The sequence below is a fragment of the Carassius carassius genome, chromosome 9, assembly GCF_963082965.1.
Source record: "Carassius carassius chromosome 9, fCarCar2.1, whole genome shotgun sequence".
Lineage (NCBI taxonomy): Eukaryota > Metazoa > Chordata > Actinopteri > Cypriniformes > Cyprinidae > Carassius > Carassius carassius.
In genome coordinates this window covers 34749483-34772306 of record NC_081763.1, presented here as the reverse complement: position 1 = coordinate 34772306, position 22824 = coordinate 34749483, and the positions used below count along the sequence as shown (strand labels likewise).

General features: G+C 39.4%; 1 protein-coding gene across 2 annotated transcripts in view; it reads left to right on the top strand.

Moving 5' to 3' along the window:
• The first annotated feature begins 3696 nt into the window (after positions 1–3696).
• Positions 3697–22824, top strand: part of LOC132149702 (uncharacterized) — a 57643-nt gene continuing 38515 nt past the window's right edge. The window contains exons 1-8 of one of the 2 annotated variants that reach the window (XM_059559111.1): positions 3697–4022; positions 10728–11072; positions 11166–11213; positions 18313–18414; positions 18610–18690; positions 18774–18866; positions 19065–19121; positions 21214–21327. In XM_059559111.1, the coding sequence (XP_059415094.1) occupies positions 3926–4022; positions 10728–11072; positions 11166–11213; positions 18313–18414; positions 18610–18690; positions 18774–18866; positions 19065–19121; positions 21214–21327 (937 nt within the window). In that variant the 5' untranslated portion in view covers positions 3697–3925. Of the gene's footprint in view, positions 4023–10727; positions 11073–11165; positions 11523–18312; positions 18415–18609; positions 18691–18773; positions 18867–19064; positions 19122–21213; positions 21328–22824 lie in introns of both variants that reach the window. The other variant, XM_059559110.1, reaches the window with a different exon arrangement.

The window sequence follows — 22824 nt, the reverse complement described above, 5'->3', positions numbered from 1 at the left end:
CAGCGTGAAAGCAAACCGACACACAGAGGGTCTGAACCGAACTGATTCTTTTGGTGATTGATTCTGAGCTGATTCTGTGCTAATGTTATGAGCTCGGGTAAACCGAAGGCTTGCAGTCAACGCCAATGACGCCATTACGTCGAGCGCAAAAGAACCGGTGAACTGTTTTCTTCAACTGGTTTATTGAATCGAACTGTCAGAAAGAACTACTGGTGATTCGAAAACCGATGCAACCGGTTCTTGACTCATGAACGAGTCATTATCTGGCTCGGTGTTCATCTCTCTCTTCACAGCAGTTCAGTCAGCACGGGCAGTCTTCTTAATCGCTTGATTCGCTCAGTGATGTGCCAACAAACCTGCCATCTACAGTTCTGGCAGTGGTAATGTGGGTTTGTAATGGAATGATTCGTAACATTTTTATAATTGTAACGAGTAACGATGCAGCACATAAAAAAAATATCGGAGTAAAAGTATTAAACTCATCGAAAATATGTACTGAAGTAAAAGTGGAAGTAGGAGAAAAAAATAATACTCTAGTAAAGTACAGATACCGCCTTTTAGTACTTAAGTACAGTAGTGAAGTAGTTCTACTTCGTTACTATACATCTCTGGTTAAAATGAAAATAAAAAACGCAAATACACAGAGAGGAAAATTGCAGTAGCCAAGGTGAGCTTACTGAAGTTATCAAGTACGCTGCTGTTTGCAGATTTACCGGATTTGCGTCGTCGCAGACATCACACTCCCGAGTCAAATGCGCAAAGTCTGAACTATCGAGGATGCAAGTCCAAAATCAGCGGACTTTGTATTGAGAAACGCGTGCAGACCTACGTCACCAGTCAATTTGCCTAATCTTCCCGGTACTTTACACCGCGGTGGAAACGCAGAAAGCAACAGGTCTGGGGGGAAAATATAGTTCTTGGTACAAATGTTCCAGGTAATTTAGGTGGAAACGCTGCATTATTTGACGAGTACTGATTCATGCACATTGTTATGCAGGTGTACATGTTGTCTGATAATTCTGTGCTGTGGTGTGTGGATGTCCAGCATTTGTATAGTTCTGCTGCTGTGGGCACATCATGCTGAGAGGAGTGCAGGCCAGAATCATGGCGAACACCAAGTCCAATTCTACCATTTCCATGTGAGTTGCCCCTGGGATGATTAGACTGCTTTCTGTGACAGTACCTCTTACGGCCAAAGGCCTAAGCTACATACCCAACTTAATTGTTAGGGCCTCTGCCCAAGGTAGAGCTGAAGGCTTAGAAGCAATACGGCTAAGAACCTTACATTTTATACTGCCTGTCACACAGGGGCTACTGCTAGCTTATGTATAAGCTTGCTGAAGGAGCTATCTCAACAGATCTCTAGAAGCAACACCCTGTTTAGATAGGTATCCGAGGATACATAGGTGGAGTGGCGCCAAAGATGAATGGGGCTTTTACCAACTCAAGAAAGGGCACAAAGCAACCGTGCGAAGCCCTTTCCATTTAGGATTTTAGAAATAATGCACCTAACCTCGATCAGGTGGAGAGCTGGTAATTAGGAAGGGGAGGATAAAAGCAGAAGTTAAAAATTCCCAAAGGGAACGAGTAGATACCTAGGTATCACTCTGATTCGGACAAGAACGCTGCCTCATCAGGATCACAACCCTTAGGTTCTGCTTACCTCCTCTTGACCCACAATTCCTCATACCCCTGCCCGCAGCTGGGGGAGGAGCGTGAGTCGTGGTGTCACCCTGTTAGTGCACTTTCATGGCAAGTCCAACTTTGTCGTGGTGCGATCCATAACCTCCAACAGCTCTACATACGCAGGGCAGGAGAATTGAGCAGGCTCAGCCTCAGCTTCTTCACCATCCTCAAATATCTCCTGCTTTTCCTGGGTAAAAACCCAGCAGAGCACTAACCTCATTATCAGAAAGTGTTTTAAAAGATATGACATCATCCTCCTAAAGGCTCTCTCTCGTCCACCACAGACAAGTGTGTAAGGGAAAGTCCCTCACAAGCTCATTCTCCTCCGTGCCTCAGCAGCAGTGGGTCCTGAACCATGTGAAGCAAATGGCTGTCTTTTTTTCCTTTTTTTTCTCGGAAAGAGAAACGAATGAGAGTGGAGCTTTTTTATTGAAAAAACACCCACAATGCACGCAGATTGCCTCCACAAAGACATCACATGCATGCTCTTCGCCCAAACAAATGACACAAAGATTGTGTGCGACACGGATGCATACATTGTCTAAACGCTTGCTAGTAGTCACCATGATAGACAGAGAAAGATTGCTCTTACCAGTTCTTTCAGATGCACGCTTCAAACAGAACAGTAAGTGAAGACGAAGAAGTGAATGACGTGTTCTCCCGGTGCCTGTTTATAGTCGCGCCGGTAGTGATGTCGGAGGCTGTCGCCGGACAACAAGTTGGTGTTTTTTCAATGTATGCTTCAGACACGGTTCACGACGAGGTGTTCCCCATAGCAACCCCTAGAGGACGCAGTTTGAAGTTCCCTTGAAAGGAAACTATGGATTTATTTTAAATCTTTTTAATATACTTTAATATTTTATCCTTTTTAGGCCTTTTTAAATGCATTTATTTATTTATTTTTATAGAAGTTACGGTTCAGGCACCGTTTAGGCACCAGTACCATTTTAAAATTATCGAAATGGCACCGGTATCATATAAAACCCAATCGATACCCACCCTACCCCCCATCTAGTTGTTGAAATTGTTGATCAGCTGTCATTTTCTTTGAGAGCCTGTGTGCAGCATAATATGCAAATTATATGCATATTGCTGTGTTAGCTGTTACAGAGCTGTGTAAGATAGATGTGTAAGGGTATGTAGTTTACAGTAGCTTACTGAAGGCCCTGACTGAAACCCCACAACACTCTACTTTGTGCATATATATATATATATATATATATATATATATATATACGCTGAGCAGAGCTAAGCTCGGCTGCTATGCTGTTACTAAACTAACGGCTAGCAGGGTGCTAGCACCTGAACGTCACGTTTACTTTGGCTAGTGGGCAGAGCGAGCACTGGCGTATCATACCCCATCACGACCACAGTGTCTCTGTGAGCAGAATTATCAACAAAACAAGCCAGCAGGAAACAGCATTGTCCTTTTCTCTTTTAATTCTGAACCCAGAATTCAAACTTACACAGGCAAGGCCATATCACAAGTTACTCCCCTACACATATCTCTCCATGATGGTGACAGTCACCCTTTTATATAACAGGGCAGTAAATGACCCCAAATCAACCCAAATTAACTTGAACATAAACACACATTAACACAAAAACCCAACCATCTTGCTTAAATAACACATAAATGAACTCTAAACAAATGCCCATAATGCACCTGGCTGTTAGTGCTGACTACCGAGTCACTAAAATATATTTAATTATTTCACACAAACATTGATGTACATCTGCATTCATCATAACATTCAGCTGGAATTTAAAATGTAGCCTTATCTTTAGAACTTATCTTTTATCTTTGTTTATATTTGATAAACCTTTTCAGACAAATAATATACCACACTGAGCTTTATACTTAACAGATTATTATACATTTACATAATTATTTATATGTCTTGGTGCTGCTGGCAGCCTCCTCCAACTTCCGATTTTTAGTGACAACTAACGTCTGGTTTTTAGTGGCAGCCACTTCCTGCTGACAGCTGCCGTTTTTCGCCGAACCCCCTTTCAGGCATTAGCACAAACACGTCTGATCAGGCATCCATCAGCCAGCTTACCTTTGGATCTTTCTTTTCATCAAAGAATCCTGAAAAAACTGTGTTAAATATTGATAATAATAACAATTATTTGGGGCACTGGACATTTAAAAGTGAAAGTAATGGTTAAAAATGAAAGTAGAAGTTGATTTGTCGACAAGACGAACCAAGTGAGCGTAGTTTATTTTTTAGAAGACATGACTAATTGTTTTGTCTATTTTTGTAATATTTTACATCCGAGGATGTATTTATCAAACTTTGTTTTAATCTCAGTACTGCTGATGATCGCTGATGGTATGTATTATCCATTTACACAAGATGGACTATGTAGACTATGCCTTTAGTCCATCTTTTCTTAACTTTCTTTTTCTTATAAACAGTTCATGAATCTCAGGCAACATACAAAACTACGAAATTTAGCTAAAAGTTTTATCGCAAAATGTTAATTGCTGTTAATAGTATTCACTGTCTTTTTGTTTGCATGACATTTACTAACGGCTTGAAAATTTTTGCCATATTGAAATCACCTTGAGATAGTCACCACAGATAAGCTATTACTAAATATAATGCAGAAACTTTCTGTAAAGCTGCTTTGCAAAAATTTGCATCGTGAAATGCGCTATTCAAATAAACTTGAATTAAATTGAATTGAGAAAATTTCTAAATTGATTTAATTTTTTATTATTGTGGAAAGCCCATACGTAGTAGGCCTAAATAATTTGTTTTATATCTTTAAAAAAAAACATTAAAAAGTATTTTACTTCAATCAGGACCACTTCCGTCAAGTATATTTTATGAAAATTATAATTTCATACAGTTAGTGTTGGTGGTATGGTTATGTTCTGGGCAACACTCCACACGCCTGTCCATGCAGCCATGCTTGGACAGAGCGGGGAGAGCAGCAAGACAAACCCTCAAAACAACCATATGCCAAAACTCCCCAACACAACTGATGCAATTTGAATGGCCAGCAATGAGAAATGTTGCTTGATACTATATTTATGGGGGAGGCATCGCCCAAACTCGGAGGAAAGCATACAACAAGCATGTTGCTTAGCTGCTTATGCAAATATTTGAATGTACCAGGGAAGCATACACCCCTAGCAGCAGCAGCAGTCTAATAAGATGGCAGTTTGTATATCTTTAAATTTAAGTGTCTTACATCCTGTAAAAATCATATAAAGGGGGAAGCGTCACCCCCAAGTAAAGCAATCGACGATGTTCAAAAAGCATGTTTCTTAAAATGCTTAAAGGTCACCTAACATACACAGTTTCACCTAGTCTTATGTTAATCTTGAGTACCTATAGAGCAGTTCTGCATCCTTATCTCCAAAAGTCTTTAGTTTTATCATTTATAAAAGAAAAATACAGCTTCCGATTCTCTCAGAAAAAAAAAAAGAGCTCCTGGAGGCATGCTGTGGGTGGAGCTATAATACTGATGTTTCGTGTTGTTACTATTTACATATATCCACTTATGTGCTGATTTCCAACAACATACAGAAATCTGATGCAGTTCTGCTCACCTGAAAAGGGGTCTTTTACCATGTTTTAATAGCAAACGATGTGCAAATCCATCATTAACCTGGCCTTGTTTATAAACATTCGTCACTGATATAACGAGAACACACTTGCTACACTCCATTGCTGCCCCAGAAAAGCAAACTGCATCCACGGCTCGTGTAATGCTAGGTTCTTTGAGAAGCTGAACACAGTAAACTTTCCCTCACATCCAAAACACACTTATTTGGAGACATTTACAAACAAATCCCATGCAGCACTGCCAACGATTTCCCGATGAAGTACGTTTATGGGCGAGGTCTCGCTATCCTCTGGTTGACGTGTGCGCTGGTGTGTTCATAAGAAGTTCCACCATCGTCTAAGTCATTAGATCCATGATCGAACAAAAAACCTGCCGAAACTTGTACCACGCAGAAGTAAGATTTTCGGCACAGAAATTCTCCATTCATCCAAATTGGCAATGTTTAGCACGGAAATCAATTTCTTTAACACTGTGAACAACTCTGAATCTACGAAACACCATTGTAGCCACCCTTTAAAGCAAATGTGTGATTGTAAAGGGGGAAGCATACGACCCCTTGCTGCGGCACGAGGAGCATGTAATATGCATTAATGCTGTAACTTGCATAATGGAGGGTGGTGGTCCAGCAGGGGAAGCATACACCCTTCGAAAACTTCGAATGACATCCAGTCTGAATGAAAATGCTCCATATAAACACTTCAGTCAGAATAAAATTGTCCAAACTGAAATGGTAATCTGTTGAAAGGGGTGGGATAACCTTCTATAACCGAACTAAATTAAAATTTTGCCATGTAAACGTGTTAAACCGATTACTTGTATCTATGTAACCACATCAATAGTTGTAGTCATCAGAATGGGAACGTGATGTCGGCAAACACTGTGCATTCAGTGATTTGTAGACACTGACATTAAAGTAGAGACTGGGAAATAGTGGACGAAAAAGATATGATTCCAATTATACAATAACACACATTAGAATGGAGAACGCTTGCTGTTAGGAACGGTCATATCTGCTCTCCTGACCAGAGCAGAACCTGATGTAATAAAGGAAGCACAATGTACTGCTTTTCAGCTTAGAAACAACACGATGATAGTGAATAGCTCCAGGGCCGCTGCTGGCCAAATGGGTGCCCTAAGCAGGATTGTATTGTTGTGTCCCCCTTCCTCAAATATGATGATGAAAAAAACACCTACTATAGGGGTGAAAATAGAGCTTTAATCAAATAAAAAAGTAAATGAGTAAATTGTATTATTTTCAAATTACAATTGTAGCTCTCAGCATTTACCTGTGGCTATAACTTTATTATGACTAATTTATTTTATAGTCTCAAGTATTAAGAAATCATGCAAAAGGAAATTAAGCAGTTTTACTATGATAAAACCATGGTTTATTTTTGTAAGGGTTGTGATATGCTCGTTTTTTGTTGAGGAAATTATAAAGGCTGTGTCATCTATAGCAAAAAGGTGTCCAAAAATGAAAGATTAAGTGAATATTTGGAATAAATGTTTGGTCAGTAGCCTAAACAAGGATTTGATTTTCCTGTAAGTGTAACAGCAGCGATTACATTGCATCTGAAATAACATGTACATAAATTGTTTATTTTGTATTTGCCTACATTATGTATTTTTTAACAGTTTTATTATTAACCAATCATTATTGACTCATTGTTTTTTTTATATAATGCATTTTAAGTCATTTTAAAGGCTATTGATGGCTTAGCTCTTTTTTATAGCAACAACAACAACATCAAAAACAATATTACAGTATATTAATACTTTGTAAATTATTATAATAAGTAATAAGTGAAGTGACATTCAGCCAAGTATGGTGACCCATACTCAGAATTTGTGCTCTGCATTTAACCCATCCGAAATGCACATACACAGAGCAGTGAACACACACACACACTGTGAGCACACACCCGGAGCAGTGGGCAGCCATTTATGCTGCGGCGCCCGGGGAGCAGTTGGGGGTTCAGTGCCTTGCTCAAGAGCACCTAAGTCGTGGTATTGAAGGTGGAGAGAGAACTGTACATGCACTCCCCCCACCCACAATTCCTGCCAGCCCGGGACTCGAACTCACAACCTTTCGATTGGGAGTCCGACTCTCTAACCATTAGGCCACGACTTCCCTAACATAATGTATTATTTGCAACAAGTTATCACACAAAATGTACAAATGGGTTTTATGAATCTGTAATAATTCATACAAATGACAAAAGCAAATTTTGAACTATTTGTTGTTTTCATTGAGCTATTCAGTGCCGTCGCTCCCTACACGCAGAGTACGCAGTCTGCATAAGGCACCAACTCCCAGAGGGGGCACCATCCCAGTTGCTCAAAAAAAAAAAAAAAAAACCTTCCGCCATTCTCCCATCCGTTATTTGAAGTAACAAACCATGGTTAATTTGCAGTTACCATGGCAACAAGAACGATGATTTGCGGTGTTATTGTTAAAACCATGGGTAATTTTCGTAAAAAAAAAAAAGAAAAAAGAAAAACGTTCACAGGAATGTTCCTGAAAGTGGCTTATTTTTTTACCTAAATGATTTATAATTTATTTTAATATATATTAAAAATGTATAAGGTGTGCATTGTAGCTGACACCTAGATGAACAATTACAGTTGTTTTTATGAATGTAAGTCATTCTCCTCATATGCTACTGACGTTAGAAAAGTGTGTACCAATATCGCATTTAACTTTAGAGAAGGCCCCTAAATTTGAGACTCTCGAACATCTAACATCAAGCCAACTTTTTTTTTTTTTAATTGTTTTACTTTCTTTAGTTTTCTTTTCTCTGCGTGGATTGCTGCTGTCCTTTACCCAGACATAGATGTTCATCCATCAATTATGAACATTCAGCCGAAAACATGAGGTGCGAGCGGTCGCGAGCGCGGATGGGAGAATGGCGGAAGGTTTTTTTTTTTTTTTTTTTGAGCAACTGGGATGGTGCCCCCTCTGGGAGTTGGTGCCTTATGCAAACTGCGTACTCTGCGTGTAGGGAGCGACGGCACTGAATAGCTCAATGAAAACAACAAATAGTTCAAAATTTGCTTTTGTCATTTGTATGAATTATTACAGATTCATAAAACCCATTTGTACATTTTGTGTGATAACTTGTTGCAAGCATTATCTGCATTCATAAAGCCGCCCCCCATGATTTATTGTTTAGCAAAACTTGGTGAGCAATTGAGTATTTCTCCAATTCAGTAAAAAAAAAAATAATAATTTTAATGTATCAGAATACATTTCATTTCACAGCTGCATTACAGAGGGTCTTAGGCTACGGTTATTTCCCCTTGCTGAATTGAATGGCTTATGTAGGCCTGTTGGTGTTTTCCAGTTTACCTTTTCATGCAGTTTACATTATCATGGATGTTTACAGCCAGCATCACTACAGAACCTTTAATGTTCTCATATATCACACGACACGACTATAACAATAATTCTGTGTTACATCTGAATGGATGAAGAGATTCCGCTGGTGCGCGCGGCTGGCAGATGCAGTGCGTAGTGCCGCTTCTCACTTTTTTGCAGTTTTTGCTTTTTGCTGTTTGGTGTAATTTAGAAACAGTGCCTAATGTGGGGGAGGTCTCACTCGCTTCGGAGATCTGCTCTTAACGCAACTGGTCCAGATATGTTCCAGTGCCCCCGAAGGCATTTGAGCGGAGCTCTCTCACTGCAGCGGACACGCACTCAGTAGAACATGTGCGGGGAAAGGTAAAATGACAGAAGTGATAATGCACCAATTACAACAAAAAATCATGAGTTTCACACAACTGTATGGTACACCATTAAAGGGGAAACGATTCATGATAGTAAATTACGGATTTTGCGAAGCAACAAAACAAGTGGGTATACTGAGGGTATACACAGATACTGAAACTTTAGAAGTCGTAATACGCAAATGGCCCGCGGATAAAATTAAGCAAGATGACCATAGTGTGTATGTGATTGTGTTCTGGCCACATGACTGAGCGCATGAATGAAGTCTAGAGGTTCAAATATTAGTCTGTTTATTCCAAGCAAGGGTGAGCAGTTATTAAAAATATTTATGCAACTGCGGGCATTTTTATTTTTTTTCTCTCTCTTCTGGTAATTTGTATGTCATCGTAGGCCACTTAGCATGTCCCAAAATCGAAAGCACGAGCACATGTAAAAACCGTATCGGATTAGATGCTGGATCTGGCAACACGGAGGCTGCGTCTGGCGCTCTCGCTCAGTAGACTCGTTCACTTCAGAAGTGTCTCGCAGCAACTATTTTCATGTCACGGATGCTATACATTATATAAGCAGACATTCATATGAGGAGTTCAACAACAAATTAGTCAATCAGAGAACAAATTTTATTTTTGAACATGAAAAATTTACAGAGGTCCGGACCTCTGTGACCTCATAGCTGGCTACGGCCATGCTTGTGACGCTGCGTGCATCTAAAACAACTGCACACTCACACAGCTAATGTGACATCAACCTTAGAAATAAACACCAGTGACATTGAGATTACGCCGGTAAATACAGCGAACCCCAGTTGAAACGGCTACATAAGAATGCTTGTTGTTCTCATGGCCTTATCAGCATGTCCTCAAGAGCGATTGCATGCTCTACCTGCTTATTGCTCCAGGTGTATGAACATATGTATAAATGCATTCAATTCAATTCAATTTATTTGTATAGCGCTTTTTACAATACAAATCGTTACAAAGAAACTTTATGTGAAACTTTATGTGAAAATTATGTTTCTACAATATTTAGTACTAGCTTATAAGTGGTGACTGTCAGTTTGTGCATGTATAACAGGATTTTTAGAAATATTTATACATTCACTTATCTTAGATACAAATTTCAGATGGTCTGAAACAAGCTGCAACAGTTTGATTTGCAAGCAGCGATGCGATGGAAGAGATACTGAAGAATGGAATTAAAATAGACAGCATGTGATTGGTGTCAAGACTGGATTGGTACACGTCAGGAATAGCTGATTGTCGGCTGATGCAAGCGTGACTAACGTGGCCTGACTGAACTAACGGATGCAGGAGTTGGCCAACTTTGCATTTACCCCAAATTATCAATGATTTTGATCTTTATTAGTTAAAAGACCAGTAAATCTGTTTTTAGATTAGACTATTAAACAACTTTTACTGAGTGGATTCTTTACCAATTTTTTATTTGTTGTTGTTTGTTGCTGTTTTGCTTAGTCTCCATGGCACTGTAGCTATTTCACAGACCAAAAAAGTATCATCTCATGTTACCTATAGTGTTTGTTATTAAATTAAAAATATTTATAAAACACCCCAAAATTATAATTTTGTAATATTTTACTCAGCCACATGTTTTGTGTAAATCCACTTGATTTTCTTTCATTATACTGTCATATGGATTTAGAACAACATATGTGAGTAACATATGACAGAATAAAAATAAATAATTTGGGTGAACAATCCCTTTAATGTTTTAGGATTTACATTGCGTGGTCCCTCTGGTCCTCTGGTTGCTCCTCTGGGATCTTCAGTGGTTTTGCCCTGTTCTGTTGATGAACTTTTATCAGTGAAGGGTCTGGAGGTGGAATGGAGAAGAACAGACTCTGAGACTTTAGTTCATCTGTATCAGGACGGTGAGAGTCAAGCAGAATCCCAGCAGCAGGATTATCAGGATAGAGCTCATTTCTTCACTGATCAGATCCAACATGGAAACTTCTCCCTCCGGCTGGACAATCTGAGAGCTGAAGACGAGGGACAGTATAAATGTAAAGTTTACATTCAGCAAGAGTCTGGTGAGACTGTGGTTCAAATAAAAGATGTTGGTGAGTATAAACATAATAAACCGTGTGTAAACAAGTTATTGTAATATTTCATGAAAATACTTGTATGTTAACATTTCTGTATGTTTTATTCAGAACGTTTGCTAGTATCAGGATCAGATCAGCACATATCTGCGTCTGTGGGTGAAGACATCACTCTGAGCTGCTCTGTAGACTCTCACATCCCAACTGAACACATTGAAGAGGTTTCGTGGAAGAAAACCGATAAAAACAAAAATATCCTGGTTCTGGTCTTCCAAAACAATGAGATTTTGCCAGATTCATCAGATGAGCAATACAGAGACAGAGTTGAGCTCTTCTCTGCTGAAATCCCCAAAGGAAACTTCTCTCTCAGACTGAAGAGTGTCAGAACTGAGGATAAAGGAGTATACATGTGTCAGGTGTTTGCTGGAGATTTATCAGCCAATGCAACTGTAACTGTGGAACAAATGGGTAAGTAACAGATAAAAAAGATACACCAGATCATAAACTGATGCACAAATTTAATTTATTAAGTTATTACAATTTGGTTTCAAAGAACAGATATTTTATGGTCCTATTTTGGTTGGTCAGGAAATGTATTTATGCTTAAAAAAAGATTCTTTACAATCATTGGCGCCCCCAGGATTTTTTTGATGGGGTGCTAAGGAGGGGCTTAAAAGTTCAACGGAGGGGGTTCTAAAAAACTAATTCGATTGAGTTAAAATAACATTTATAAGATTTAGCCGTCTAAATACCATGCAAATTCAGTCACCTTGTGTTGCTTCGAAAAAGTTTTCCTGTGGTATTAAACTTCCCATGTGCCAGTTATTATTAATATAACTTCTAATGCCTAATGCCAAATACAACATTTACTAAAAAATAATACAATATGAACACACATAGAAAACATAGAAAATAGGGATTGTTTCTTTTTTCACCTATTGTATCCATTAGTGTGATTTTTTTTAATTTTTTATAAAAAATGGCAGCCCATAGAATCGCTTGTGGAAAAGTTGTGAAATTTGGCACACTGATAGAGGACAGTGAAAAAAATTACCATAGCAAATTTGGAATCTCTAAAGCCCCTTTCACACTGCCACTCTGGCAAATACACGGGTAAAGTGTTCCGGCAATTGTTCCCGGGTTGCTAGATTTTGCACTTTCACACTGCCAGTGATTACCCGGGACATGTGCGTGCCTACACACACAACCCATAAAGATCCCGTGACGACACGTGACATCAGGACGTGACGTGTAATGTACGAGTCGAAAAAGTTAGGCACGTTATAGCAAGCGAACGATCTCGGCATCAGTGCGGAAAGTGAGGAACTAACTGATCTCTGCTTCATTACAGTTTGCACATTTTTCGTTGCGAACTTTGATCTTTCTTCAAAACAGCCGGTAAAAGAGTTGCGCGATAACGTGCGTCATCACTTCGACACGGCATTAGATCTGGCTTTTGTTCACACAGCGCTCGTCCTGGGTTGAACCAGGCAATGTTACTAGGTCCCCGACCCGGGTTCAATGCCAGAATCAATCCCGGGACGTGGTTGCTTTCACACAGAAGGCGACCCGACAATGTTCCGGCAATTTGCCGGGTCCGACGTGCAGTGTGAAAAGGGCTTTACTGAAACTCTCTAGCGCCACCACTTGTCTAAACTTTTTGTCTTTGTTCCTCTAATTCCTTGGCTCATGCCGAGTCGAAAGAACACCGAAATCGTAAGGTTTAGTTTTTTTTGCTATTTTCAATTGTTTGTAAAAAAAAAAAAAGACAATTTTCCGAACTCGTCCTAGGCCATTGAACCGATTGTCAATAAACTTGAACCAGATCATCTTCAGGCCATACTGGCAAAAAATTATGTAATTTAAGTAGATTAGTCATACTCTTTCCGAATAGCACGTGAACGAATTCTACGAAAAACATGCAAAGGTAGACGTGAGGCTATGTCTCCACAACTGTTGCCTATTGAGACAAAACTTGGTGTGTGTTATACCAAGCATGACCTGAGACTAGTTGCATTGTTTTGGCACTGTGGCCCCTAATGGTCAGGAGATATGAAAAATTAAATTTTTTGCTCATAACTTCTGAATGCTTTGGCCAAAAATCACAACACTGGTCTCGTTAGATTCGGTGCATCTTGCCAAATGGAATAACACTTATCCAATGTCAGCCATTTTGGCCATCTGCCATTTTGAATTATTTTCTAAAATGCTGTATTTTATGAAAACATTAGCGTACTTTCTTCTTGGCTCTCAATGGAGGCAGACATATTTCTTTCCTCTCCTCCCCTTTCCTTCTGTGCTTGCCTGCTCACTTGTCTTATCTAATACTTCTGAGAGACTCTCTCTGCACTGCTCTCCTAAACTGAAATAATGGATTTGATTAATTGGTCTCTCAACGTGTAGCAGGACGTTGAGAGGAGAAATCTAACTCTTCATATACAAGACTACGCCACCCTGTTAAACAGGGTACTATTAGTACTACTGAATTTAACCACTTACAAAGGGGAACGCAGGAGCGTGGTTTTCGAAAGGAGGGCCAGAGACGTGGATACAAAAAAATACAAAAACTTTATTTCAGTAATTAAACAGCAGTCTAAAAAAACCCAACAACACTTAAAGATTGTGGGATCAGACTAACATACAACATTCACAACAAAGAAGCCAAAGAGAGGCCGAGGCTTAACAATGGCAGGTACACTATTTTAATGAGCACAAGGCTCCTATATCACCCTTACCGCCTGGTGCACTGGTCTCACACGCACACCAATAAGGCCAAGCATGAACACACAACACTCCGTGAAAGAACCTCCACCACCGCACATGAGGGCCTACTAGCGGTCTGCCCTTAAGCCTCGGCTCCTGTAATGAAGGACAAAATTATCAAAAACGGGCTCAACATAAAACAAGGACACTTAATTACAAAACAAATGATACACATTTAAATTAATAAACCAGATAATCATGAAACAAACTGTGATATTCAGGATTTGGCACCAGAGCTGGATGTCGGTTCACCTCACTATCCTTCTAACAGCACCCTTAAAATGCAAAATAAAAATAAAGCAAAAACACTGCAGCACAACAAAACAAACCGAATACAAAACTATAGAATGTAGATAAACAAACCAATCAAATACACAAAAATAAGGAAAATGAATACCAAAAGAAAAAAAAACACATTCAAGTTATAGGACTAGTAAAAAAAAAATGGTTACTAACATCCCCTTTTATATGATCCCGCACGATTCATAATTGGAACCTCGAAGACCCAAGAGCATTAGGTTAATTAGGGATGCAACCATATGTCCCACCACAATCTACAGCCCACGCTCAGATCTTAGCCCAAACCAGATCACAACTACTTAATCCCACGGCCTAAAAATGCCTGTTATATCTTGTATTTGCTGAAGAGAAACTCTGCTCATCTCTCCCATTAACGGGGAAGGTGATGTCGATTTGGGTGCAGCCCCGCAGTTACGCGTCTCGTTCTGGGCAAAACAACCTTATTACCCCTGGACAAGCCTTCAGGCTGGGGTCCCGGAGTACTAGCTGTACCTCTTTCTGGAGACAGTTCAATCACAGGAACTGGTCCCGTAGTATCGATCCACTCCTGTGGGCCCAGTCCCATCTCAGGTGCCAGCTCCCTCGGCTCTGGCTCAACAGCGAATTGGTCCCGTTCTTGCACCACAGCCAGCAGATCCACCTCATCCTCATCCAATGAGGACGAGTCCACAACTGGGTCATGCAAAGGACTACCACAGTTCACAACCACGGTGTCCTTACAGACCCGACTCTTTACCAGTGAACGGTGCACATTCCTGGTCTTGGTGAGGTCATCTACAGGCGCAATTGTGTACACTACCCCACCCTCCTAGGTGCCCTCATCACTTGATAAACCACTGGGCTCCACAGGTCCTGGATTTTATGACGGTCCCTTACATCATACTCACAGAGGTACACCAGCTGACCCTCCACCAGCGGTTCATCTCGGACATACTGATCGTGATGGGCCTTGCGCCTGTCGGCCATCATCTGCAACTGTTCCCGTGCACCTGCAAAGGCTACCTGTAGCCTGGTTTGATGCTCCAAGACCCAGTCATGCACACTACCCTCTCTTGGCTGTGGGTCTCTCCCCAACAAGAAATCCACGGGCAGTCGCGGCTCCTGACCGAACATCAGAAAGTGTGGTGATTCCCCTGTGGCCTGATGAGGAGTACTATTGTAGCTGAACACTATCTGGGGAAGACAAGTTACCCAATCTCGTTTCCTAGACACTGGCAGTGTGTGCAACAGATTGTGTAAGGTGCGATTATAACGTTCACCCTGGCCATTGCCAGCCGGGTGATATGGGGTCGTTCGGGACTTCTCCACTCCATAGAGCTCACATAATTGACGGATTAACAAGTACTCAAAGTTCCGACCCTGGTCAGAATGGAGACGGTCCGGAACACTAACCTATAAAACCATTCTGTCACCAGAGCTTGGGCCACGGTTTCGGCTCGCTGATCCCTTGTTGGAACAGCCAGGGTATATTAACTAAAAACGTCTGTCATTACCAAGACGCTTTCAATGACAGAGTGTGTGGGCTCCAAAGCAGTTAAGTCCACAGCGAGTATGTCATTTGGCCTAGATGACAATAACCGCTCCATAAATCCCTGAGCAAGTGGCTGGGTGTCCTTGGCTGCCTGGCACCGATCACACTCTTGACACCAGCTTGCCACATCAGAGGACAATCCCGGCCAATAGCACTTCTGTCTCACTAACTCAAGGGTACGCTCTCTGCCCTGATGTCCATGTTGCTGATGCAACTGTCTCAGAATCTCCGACTTAAAAGCCGCAGGCAATACTAATTGGAACATCTCTTCCTTACCCGCAGGGCAGTGAGCCCGTTAATAAATAATACCATCTTGCTCAACCAGACGGTCCCACTGACGTTAACGTTAGGGCTGCCTTAGTCAGTCTGCGTCGTTCATCAGGACTTGGGTGGGTACCTCGTCTCCAAAATCGCAACACCTCCTGGATAACAAGGTCGGCTGCTTGCAACGACCCTAACTCACCAACTGAGTACCCGGAAAGCATAGAGACCACACATTGGGTCACCACCCCACCTGACTCAAACCCGACCAATGAACGCAATGACTCAGGAATCTCAGAGCCAGGGGCCAACCCGTCCAAAACACCAGGATCCAAGGGGTCTCGCCGTGAAAGAGCATCTGCATTTTTGTTACTTTTCCCTGAATGGTACTTAATTTCAAAATCAATGGCAGCCAGCTGAGAAGCCCAACGTTGCTCAGTTGCACCAAGCTTTGCGGAGGTCAGGTGGCTAAGGGGGGTTATTATCTGTAAATACCACACACTTATTATTTTGTACACCGTAACTACAAATTTTAGGCATAGTGCCAAACTGTATCATATTGACGCCAAACGTTGCATGTGCCATTTCAACCTCACACTGACCATGCCACATTAATTTGGTAACAGCACCACCTATTGGACAAAAGTGATAAGTCAATAAATCATATTACTAGTGGTTGTATTTATGATTTTTCAGTCAATCATCTTAAAATTGTTTTAATTACTCATTCCTGCAGTTGATCTGAAGCTTACTTATGTAGTGCTTGGCCCCGTAATTGCTATATTTGTTTTTGTATTTTTTTTATTTATCTATTTTGTTTTTTTTTGTTTTTTGACCATCAAGTGTCAGTCACTCTAAAAGCCAACTGGCAGGAAAACATGGTAAATTCTAACAACATTCCACCCTAACCATAACTATTTTCACACAGTGGCATAGCGGATGACAATGCACTGGTGGGGCCCTGCAATAACCTCCCCATGATGGTTTTTATTATTATTATTACTATTATTATTATTCTTAGGTTACTTTTATTATTAAATAGCATGTGCTGTTTGGATAATTAAGATTTAGGCTATTAGCTTACTCCTCATTCAAAAAGTTTTTTGTTTTTTTTTACAGATCTATTAATTTATACAACTAATTATAAGCCTGTAATTAAAATGATCAACAACGCAGTCATCAATGACCGTGCACCAATTTAAAAAAAACAACCTGTTTAACGAGAAATTCGTTACTTCTCATGTTTTTCATGATATACAGGCCACAAGAGACATTTTAAGGGAATAATTAAAGACAATTATATATCATTATAACACTGTAAAATATGTACCGTAGAATTTACAGGATTTTAATGTTAAAAAAGTTTGTAGTTTTTTAAACAGTTTATTTTACAGCAATATTTTGTAATTTCATTAAATTACAGTATTTACCTGGAAACTAAAGTTGCCAATTGTCATGAGTCTGGACCCGGTGTTCCTCCCTCTCACCACCAGAGGGCGCCACTTCCCCATCTCCCGGACTCATTCACCGTAACACTATACACCTGATTCACTCTGTTCACCTGTTGCATCCACTCATCCACTCACTTACACACACACAGCTGTTCCCCATTTGTTCACGAGCATATATTCTGGTATCACCCACCACTCTGGCTATATTGTAATGTCATTTGTAATGTCATTTGTGATTATGTGTGTTTCTCGTGCTAGTATTTCGGCTTGACCCTGTGATTCGTTTCGGTTTTGTTTTTGCCGTGTTGGCCTTTTTGTTTCATTCTTATAAAAATTAATCTTCCCTGCATCTTGGACCATGACCTTGTTCTTTCCACGGCGCCGTCTCTACCGCGCTGTGACAGAATATAGCCAGCAAACATGTGTCCAGCAGGTAGGATCCTCGATGTCCCCCAGGGAGCTCGGAGTATCGAGGATTATGCTTGGGACTTCGTGGGGGCGGCTCGGCTGTCAGCGATAGAGAAGACCCGTCTAATGGTCTTTCACGGAGTTAACACTAAAAGTACTGAGTATTACTGCAGGCAGCACACTGGACTTAAATTTAACAAAACAAATAACTTTTAATTTTAGCATTTACTCTCCCTTTCGTGAGCCGGGAAGTATGCTGGGAAATAGAAATCCTCAGTCCAGTGTCAGTTAAATGTCAGTTTTGGAAAAGAAACAAGTTCATTAAACTCAAAAGAATAAAATAATTTAGATGTCTTATAAAAGAAGACTGTGCAGTATACTCATCAAGGTACTGTAACTAATTTGAGTAAGATTGCAGCAGTACAACACAAATTGGTGTAATGGTGCTACAGTGCAGAGTAGATTGCTGTGTTTGACAATTATGAGCTCAGTGTGAATACTGATGGCAGTATTACTGGCACTAAATACTGTCTGTGTTTCCCAGGTTTCTCTGCTTCACACATAATGATGCTGATTCTCTGTATTTCTGCGTCTGGATCTGCACTCCTGCTCTTCTGTCTGATCTACTGCAGATCACAAAATGATGGTGTGTTTCTCAACCTTAGTTTTACATAGTCTTTTCATACTATTTAATTGTGCAAATAATAATAATAATAATAATAATAATAATAATAATAATAATTATTATTATTATTATTATTATTATATAAATGGCTTGAAATGAGTTGAAATGCTAAGTAAACTGTGAAATGTTTGATTAACTTTGTTTTCTACCCTTCAGCCCGTCTTCTTCAGATGTCTCTAGTCATTTGTCCAAATATTTGTTTATTTATTGCTTTTGTCCTCTGGTGTGTTACTGAAGGTGAGCATTTTAGTTCCAATTCAGCTCTTTTATCTGTTAATATAACAATAAATTCATGTTTTTAATATCTGTTTTTGTTTCAGGATCTCTGAATGAGACCGTCGCCTGTTGTGCACTTTATTTTCTGAGACCTCTTATGTTGTGTTCAGCTGCTCCATATAAAATAAAGTTTATAGGTATGTTTCACTTCTGATTTTTGTCAGATTATCAGAAGATAAGTTATTTTCAGTAAATTAATCATAATATCAAGATAGTAATGTTTCACAATCTATATCACTGATATGCCAAAAGAAAGCAGCTGAATAAAATGTCTGTTGTAGCCTGTTTAATGACATTTCTTTCTTTCTTTCTTTCGACATTTTTATGTTTTACAGGTAAGACTATTCCACTGATGATAGAATATTTTCTTTTCTCAACAGTTGTTTTTACAGGTAAGCAAATCAAAATACCAGTCAACCAACAATCAGCATCATGAACATTGATGTAAAATATTTAAACTGTATGTCATTACTACATTTACTATTTAAGTATATATTTTACTTCTTACAATTATATGTAGGTTTATTAATTATATGTATCTGTTTATCTTCGCAGCCCTAATAGCCCCATTTTACGCATATTACTCACATACACACACTTTTTTTTTTTTTTTTTTCTTTTTTTATCATGCCCATAAAGATATTAACGGTATTAGGTATTAAACTTATTAACTAATAAGTATTTTATAAAAGTTATCTTGGCTGCTTTGTTTTAAAGGTCTGATAGTGCTGTGGACCATCAGAACCATAAACATTCTGAGAGTAACATAAAGACAAACACTGTACATTTTCAAAGCTTCTATAAGCAAAGTTATTCATCTTGCTACCTCCCTCAACATTTACTACACAATTAAGCAATTTGACTGACAAGCAGAGGGGAGCAATCGTTGTTCTGATTGGCTAACATAAGTTTGAGGCATGACACAGAGACAGTGGTCAGACACAGACCAGTGGCGGTTTCTTCATTAGGGCGATTGGGCAACGCACCACCAAAGCACGAAAGGGAGGGATTTTTTTCTTTCACATTCATCCACAGTGTTACGCTAGCTTTCACTATTGTAGACTGTTTGTTCTGCCTCTAAATAATCCAATCAGCGTCGAGTCACGTTTTGTGTAGTACCGCCCATTTTTGGGCGATATCAGTCAGACTGAGAATCGCCCCGAGTGCTCTCATAGACTTCCATTCAAAGATCTTTCTTTTTTTTTTTTTAAACTGCAGGCACTGCAATGCAATCTCAATGAGTTCCAGGAGGGCTAGACCTAGCATGCTTTCGTCATTGTGTGTAACCTTAACTTGTGCAACGACTGGTGGGAACAGTGACATCCAACAATATTTAAAAAACATTTTTGAATTTTAACAAGAAATAAATGAAAAACTAATTTAATATCTTTATCAAATGTGGAAAAAAATATACAATAGAGAGACGGGGACAGCTATGCCTTTGTCAACTGAACTTGATCGACATCACGGTGAACGTTACCTCAGTGCAGATTAATTCTATCATGTCATTGAAATAAATACCATTCATTCATCGTAGCAATAAGGATAAATTGGCAATTAAAGAATTGAAACCACCAAGACCAAATTTAAAGTCAAACTAGTATCTATAAAAGAGTGGGAAGTCGTATAAACAAGGATTTTTGAGGACTTTGTATGAACGGAGAAAAACCCAGACAGCAAACGGTGTCGGCCCAGATCTGGCCCGAATGTATTTCACGCGGGCCAGATGTGGGCCGGATCTGGGCCAACACTCTATTGCTGTCTGAGAAGGCTAGCGAAGTAGCTGACCTTATTCTGCTGATTTACCGCTGCATTTTGTTCCATCGCGAGAGCGTGACAGACATGACTACAAAAACACAAAAGAGCAAAGATGCATATGTATAGTAGGGAGCAGTGTAATATAAATGAGTCATTTAAGTAAGCAGTGTAATGTAAGTGAGTAATGTGATATAAGTGAGCAGTGTAATGTGAGTTGTGTTAACAGTTATTTATGTGACTTCAATTAATTCTTATTAAACTGAAATAGAAGTAAAATTTTTTTTTTGGGGGGAAAAACCACATCCTGGCGTCAGTCTTCATTTGCAGCTGAATTGTGTTAACACACATATAGAAACATAAGGAGAACAAGAGATTGATTCTCAATGTCAGTTTCTTTTTAATTAATACTATAGTAGTTCAGTTCCCTTTACATCTTTAACTAGCCGTTAATTTATCAACTGAATGGGTGACCTTTCCTCATTAATCGAGCAAACATTTGCCCCCCCTGAGAGAATTGGCAGGAAATACAAGTCTCAAAGTACAAGTTTTAGTGATCTTTGTGTCAGACAGTAACAATATGAACCTCACATTGCTGTAGAGAAACTGTCTTTGAAATTAACTAAAAATAATGTAACTAAAAAGCATTTGTTACTTGAAAATTGTTTTACAATTTAGCAGTGCTTCTTTTGGAAATCATGGATTATTTTTATCTCTTTATTTTTCCAGTTCTTTTTAAAAATGCCTGGGAAAAAAATCTGAATTTTGCAGAATTTGACAGAATCATGATAATAGTCCTGTTTGTGATAGTGCTTCTGCCTTGGCTCTTCCTTATCATTTATGGTAAGTATATATCTGTGAAACCATCACACATTAGTGATATTGTACTATGAGATTGTGTTTTATCAGAGTTCAGTTGTGTTGTAGCAGTGTTTGTTTCAGGCATTCATTCTAAAAACAGCAGCATAAAGATATTGTAGGTCAGTCAAGTGTCACATTACTGAAGTCACGATTTGTTGCATACTTTAAATACATTTGATTCCCTTTTTCATTTTTAAAAACAAATACAGTAATTTAATAAACTCCGTCTTTATGAATCAGACAACAGACCAGATATCAGTCACACAAAGAAAATAATCAGGTTAAAGACTCGTGGAGATGCATTAAATGTTTTATGAAACAATAAAACCTGATTAGCCCTTTTTGTAAAGTAATTATTGCTCATATTGAATCAAAGGCTGTAACTGATAGTTAAGGAAATGTCATAATTTATAATTCTTGTATTTCTCATATACAGTCTTGTCTGTTCTGTAATTGTTCAGTGTTTCCTTGTTTGTGTTGTGTCTGAGCACTAGGCTGTCTTTGCCATGTGCTCCTCTTGTCCTGCCACCTTGTTACTAATTACCACGCCCATAATTAAGTCCTTGTTTGTCTAAATGCTGTCACATGTTCCTCATGTCTCATATCCCTGTATACTGTGCCCTTTTCACTAGTTCATTTACCTTTTCTCTAGCTTTGTTTTTTCTTTTTAGTTTTCTACTTTAGTTGTAGCTTTCCTAGCCATTGTTCAGTTTTGGTTGCTGCCTTCAGTCTTGTGTTGTGGCTGTTTTTTTTAGTCCTGTCTTGTAGGCTGAGCTCCTTTTGGCATTTCTCTGTTTCTGCCAAGCTGCAAGACCTGTGCTTGTGCAACCTTGTGCTTTGTGTTCCTATCAGGCCATCGCTGTTCACCACCAGTCTTGCTCTACAATGCCATTATTGCTCACTGGCCTACTGTCATCTTGGGCTGGACTCAGTGGCCATTATCTCAGCCTCCCTTTCTTCAAGTCTCCCCTGCCTATTGTTTTCACTGTGTCCACTACCCTCCCCTCCTCACCTTCTCTTGTCTTGTCAGTCGTATTGCTTCTGTGATCACTCATTCTGCATCTGAGTCCTCTCTCAAGGAATCCACCCTGACTATATGTTCTGAACTATATATATATATATATATATGTATATGTTTCTTTGCAGTATCTTATTGAAAACATTTGATTTTTATAATTCAATGATTGCCATATTATATATATACACACACACACACACACACACACACACACACATTATTCGTATTTTTTTTTTGCTTTTAATGAAGGAAAAAAATAATAAAGTCTTTATAGTATTATTTGTCAACTCTGTTATGGACAAATTAGGCAGCGCGTAGAAGTAATAATAAATCATAACAGGTAAGAAACTTGTTAAATTACATGACCAGTCCTTACATTCCAACACTTGAAACTGAGATAATGGACCCTTTTTACATTTCCAGGTTTCTCAGCAGCGGAAGTCGTAGTATTTGGGTTAGCG